This window comes from Buceros rhinoceros, unplaced genomic scaffold, assembly GCF_000710305.1.
Source record: "Buceros rhinoceros silvestris isolate BGI_N320 unplaced genomic scaffold, ASM71030v1 scaffold18526, whole genome shotgun sequence".
In the NCBI taxonomy this organism is placed as follows: Eukaryota; Metazoa; Chordata; class Aves; order Bucerotiformes; family Bucerotidae; genus Buceros; species Buceros rhinoceros.
This window is the reverse complement of record NW_010419502.1, coordinates 5,642-8,777: the sequence shown is the minus strand read 5'-3', so window position 1 is coordinate 8,777 and position 3,136 is coordinate 5,642. Positions and strand designations below refer to the sequence as shown.

General features: G+C 51.1%; 1 protein-coding gene across 1 annotated transcript in view; it reads right to left on the bottom strand.

Annotated features, from left to right (window-relative positions):
• Window positions 1–1,032: 1,032 nt before the first annotated feature.
• Window positions 1,033–3,136, bottom strand: part of LOC104495916 (pre-B-cell leukemia transcription factor 3-like) — a gene marked incomplete at both ends in the record, with an annotated part of 6,984 nt that continues 4,880 nt past the window's right edge. The window contains one exon of the mRNA XM_010138964.1: window positions 1,033–1,198. Coding sequence (XP_010137266.1) covers window positions 1,033–1,198 — 166 coding nt within the window. The remainder of the gene's footprint in view (window positions 1,199–3,136) is intronic.

The window sequence follows — 3,136 nt, the reverse complement described above, 5'->3', positions numbered from 1 at the left end:
CTGGGAAAGGCTGGAGGCCCCCTGCAAGCCGGGTCAGCTTTTCCCTCTGGAAGAGTAGCCTGTACCGCAACAGGTCGTTGCGTCGAGAGCTTTCCTCCGGTGGACGGCCTCACCGTGAGACGCTATCACCAAACACTCGGAGAAAGACTCGCTTTGAGCCTGTGCTTAATGTCTCCTTCAAAGGGAAATGTCTGGCCACGTCTAATTAACCGATTTATTACCATCAGCGGAGGAACCTTTTCCTTACTTTCTTTTCATTAAAGTTTTTCTTTCCCCATGGATCTTTATACCCTTTAAAAGTTGTCCACAGCTCAGTCGCAGCAAAACTTCACTGTAAATAGTGTCAAACACATCTGCGCTTCACGGAAACCTTTGCCTCTGGAGCCCAAAAAAGCGACTGCCTCTTTACCAACTCCCCTGCTAATTTAACGCTTAGATTTGCAAAATGTCAACAACACACTAGCGAGACAGTATTTAAATACTGCAGAACATGTGGTAAAGCAACTCCAAAATAAAAGTTGCATCCTTAGATTTCTATATATAATATCAACTCCATTTCAAGCAACCCCGAGTCTGCATTCCAATTAAAGCATGCTAAAATACTCCTCTATTTTGTTCTTATCTTGACAATAAATTTAACAGTTCTACAAAAACAGACTTGGAGCTCTGCCTCATTTTATGTTATTTTCACTGAATGAGAAAAAGCTCAAAATATCTACAGAAACAAAGAAGCTGCCAGAAGCCCGAGCCAGGCAGATGTTACCATGCGGGAATTAGGTGGACCCTGTTCCGCTCCCCTGTAAGACCACGGGAGCTTCGCCGCCGAAGCTGCTGGGACCACCTATGGCAGTGCCCAGCCCTCGTGTGGTCCAGCCTGGAGGTCCATGAGCTCCGTACCGCTCCCCGTGCCACCAGCAGGTCTGCTACGGAGCTGCAGCCCTCTCAGCCCGACCGAACTCAGCAGGGCGCCATCGAGGGTCTTCCTCTACGGACTGCCCTTCAGATGCGCTATCGCCCGAGCCGGCTACGTACCAGAGTTTGGTGTGGTGGGGGAGTTTGTCTGGTTGTTCTGGACGGCCGCGGCCACGGCGTGCGCTGCGGTCACAGCCGTCTTTGCTGCGTAGAGATTGGCTTCTTCCTGGAACTTCCCAATGTTCTTCTTGTACCTGATTCTCTTATTGCCAAACCAGTTGGACACCTGCAGTGGAGAGAGGTGCGAAGGGTGAAGGACACACAGCGCCTGACCTCGTCAAGATGTCACGTTTGTTCCAGCGAATGCGCATGCCACAGCCCCCAGCCCGCATCTGCTGGGTACTCCAGTACCCCACAGTAACCAAGGATCAGGTACTATCACTACGGGCATGAGCACGACCTGGCTCTGCTTCCCTGCTGGCGAACTGATGCACGAGGGGTGACTCTCTGATGACGACGCGTATCCTGGAGCTTGCTGTAGCATTTAGCACAGCATTGTCTCCTACTCCTGTGAGCCATTTGTCAAAAAAATGGTGTAAGACCCTGAAAGCTGCCGAAGGGGGACCGAGGTCTGGTCGAGTGAGGGCGAGCGGGCAGTGAGAGCAATTGTTCTTTATTTTTGGGCTGGAACAACCTTGGCAGCCCACTCATAGAATCGTGTTTGGTCGGCTGAAAATGAAAGGAATCATATAAATCAATAATGGCTGAAAAGTCACTTTGTCATCTCCCTTTGAAGATCCTGTACTGAAGCCAAGATGGCTCACAGGGCACCAACTATTAACCCACACAGAGGTCATGGCTGGAGCCGCTCAGGAAAGTTCGTACAATCTTTGTTTCACTTCAGCTGCTGCAACAGGGCTCCTAAATAACCAGCCTAGTTTGCAACGTGGACAACGGCCAACGCTGCCCAGACACAAACGCACCTGCCACACCACAGAGGTAAAGGGGAGGGGACCAGCAATAACACCAGGGGCTATTGGCCATCCCCGCAGCGAGGGACCTGGCTGTCCGGGGCCGGGGTCCCTGCACCCATGGCTGCACCCCGCCACGAGCCGCAGCAGCACCGGGGCACCTCTCGCCCCCCTGTGCTCCATCACAGCACCCAGTAACGCACCCACACCACAGCGCCCAGCGAGGCACTCGGCTGCAGGGAGGAGACAAATCCTGCCGTATTCCACGTAGCTGTAGCTTTTGTTTAAACACAATTAATGAAAAGCCTCTAGCTTTTAGCGGTGATACAAAAGGTACCTCATACATTCTGTTCCCCAGATAATGCTCCACTGTATTTATATATTGCACTTAATATTACCTTGTCAGTCAGAGAAGCAATAATACATTAATGAAACCGAGCAAATAATTATTGTGGACAATCAGATTATGCTTTATTAACAGTTTCATAATTGAGGAATCTCTGTACATCAACTGTATTGTCCACGGATGTGTGCAAGACCCTTCTGTTTATGCACGCCCCTGGACCAATCAAACAACAGCCATCACTAATAAAGGTTTATTTAATTCTCACAGTAAAATTTTAATATCACCAGCAGCCTGGGGAAGCCTCAACGAGTGGATTTGCTTGACATCAGATCGTTTCCATTCTGCTAGTCCCAATACTTCTTAATCTTTAATATCAAGGCAATTAAAATTAATGGCCACTCATCCAGAGCCACTGTGGGCAGTGTTTCCTTGACATCAATTGTTTGATGGGATTACCTAGAGGTTAAACTAACAAGCAAGGTTTAATTGGAAGCAATGAGAGGAGCAGTGATCGTACGTTATGTTTAACCCGCATACCACATCTAAATGAACATCCTGAAATGTTAAACTATTTCTGAGATCAAAGCGTGCGCCCTGCGCACTGGCAGAGCTCAGCACAGCTGCCCCGAGGAACCACAGCTTCTCCCGGCAGTGCCATCACCACCCAGCTCCCTTGGCCTCCCGGCCAGAGGACTCGTTGCTCTCCCTCGGAACACTCCAGCGAGGGGTGCGGCAGAGTGTGCCACGGCCCAGCGACCTGCAGGGGCTCTGCCCAGGCGTGTGCGGCCGACACGGGTCAGACCGGGCCAGGGCACCGCTCGAGCGGAGGCTGTGCCAGGCGGGGTTTAGGCTGGATCCACCACCATGGCATTTCTCCTGTGGGGCTGTGCTGGCTGGCGGCGGCTTT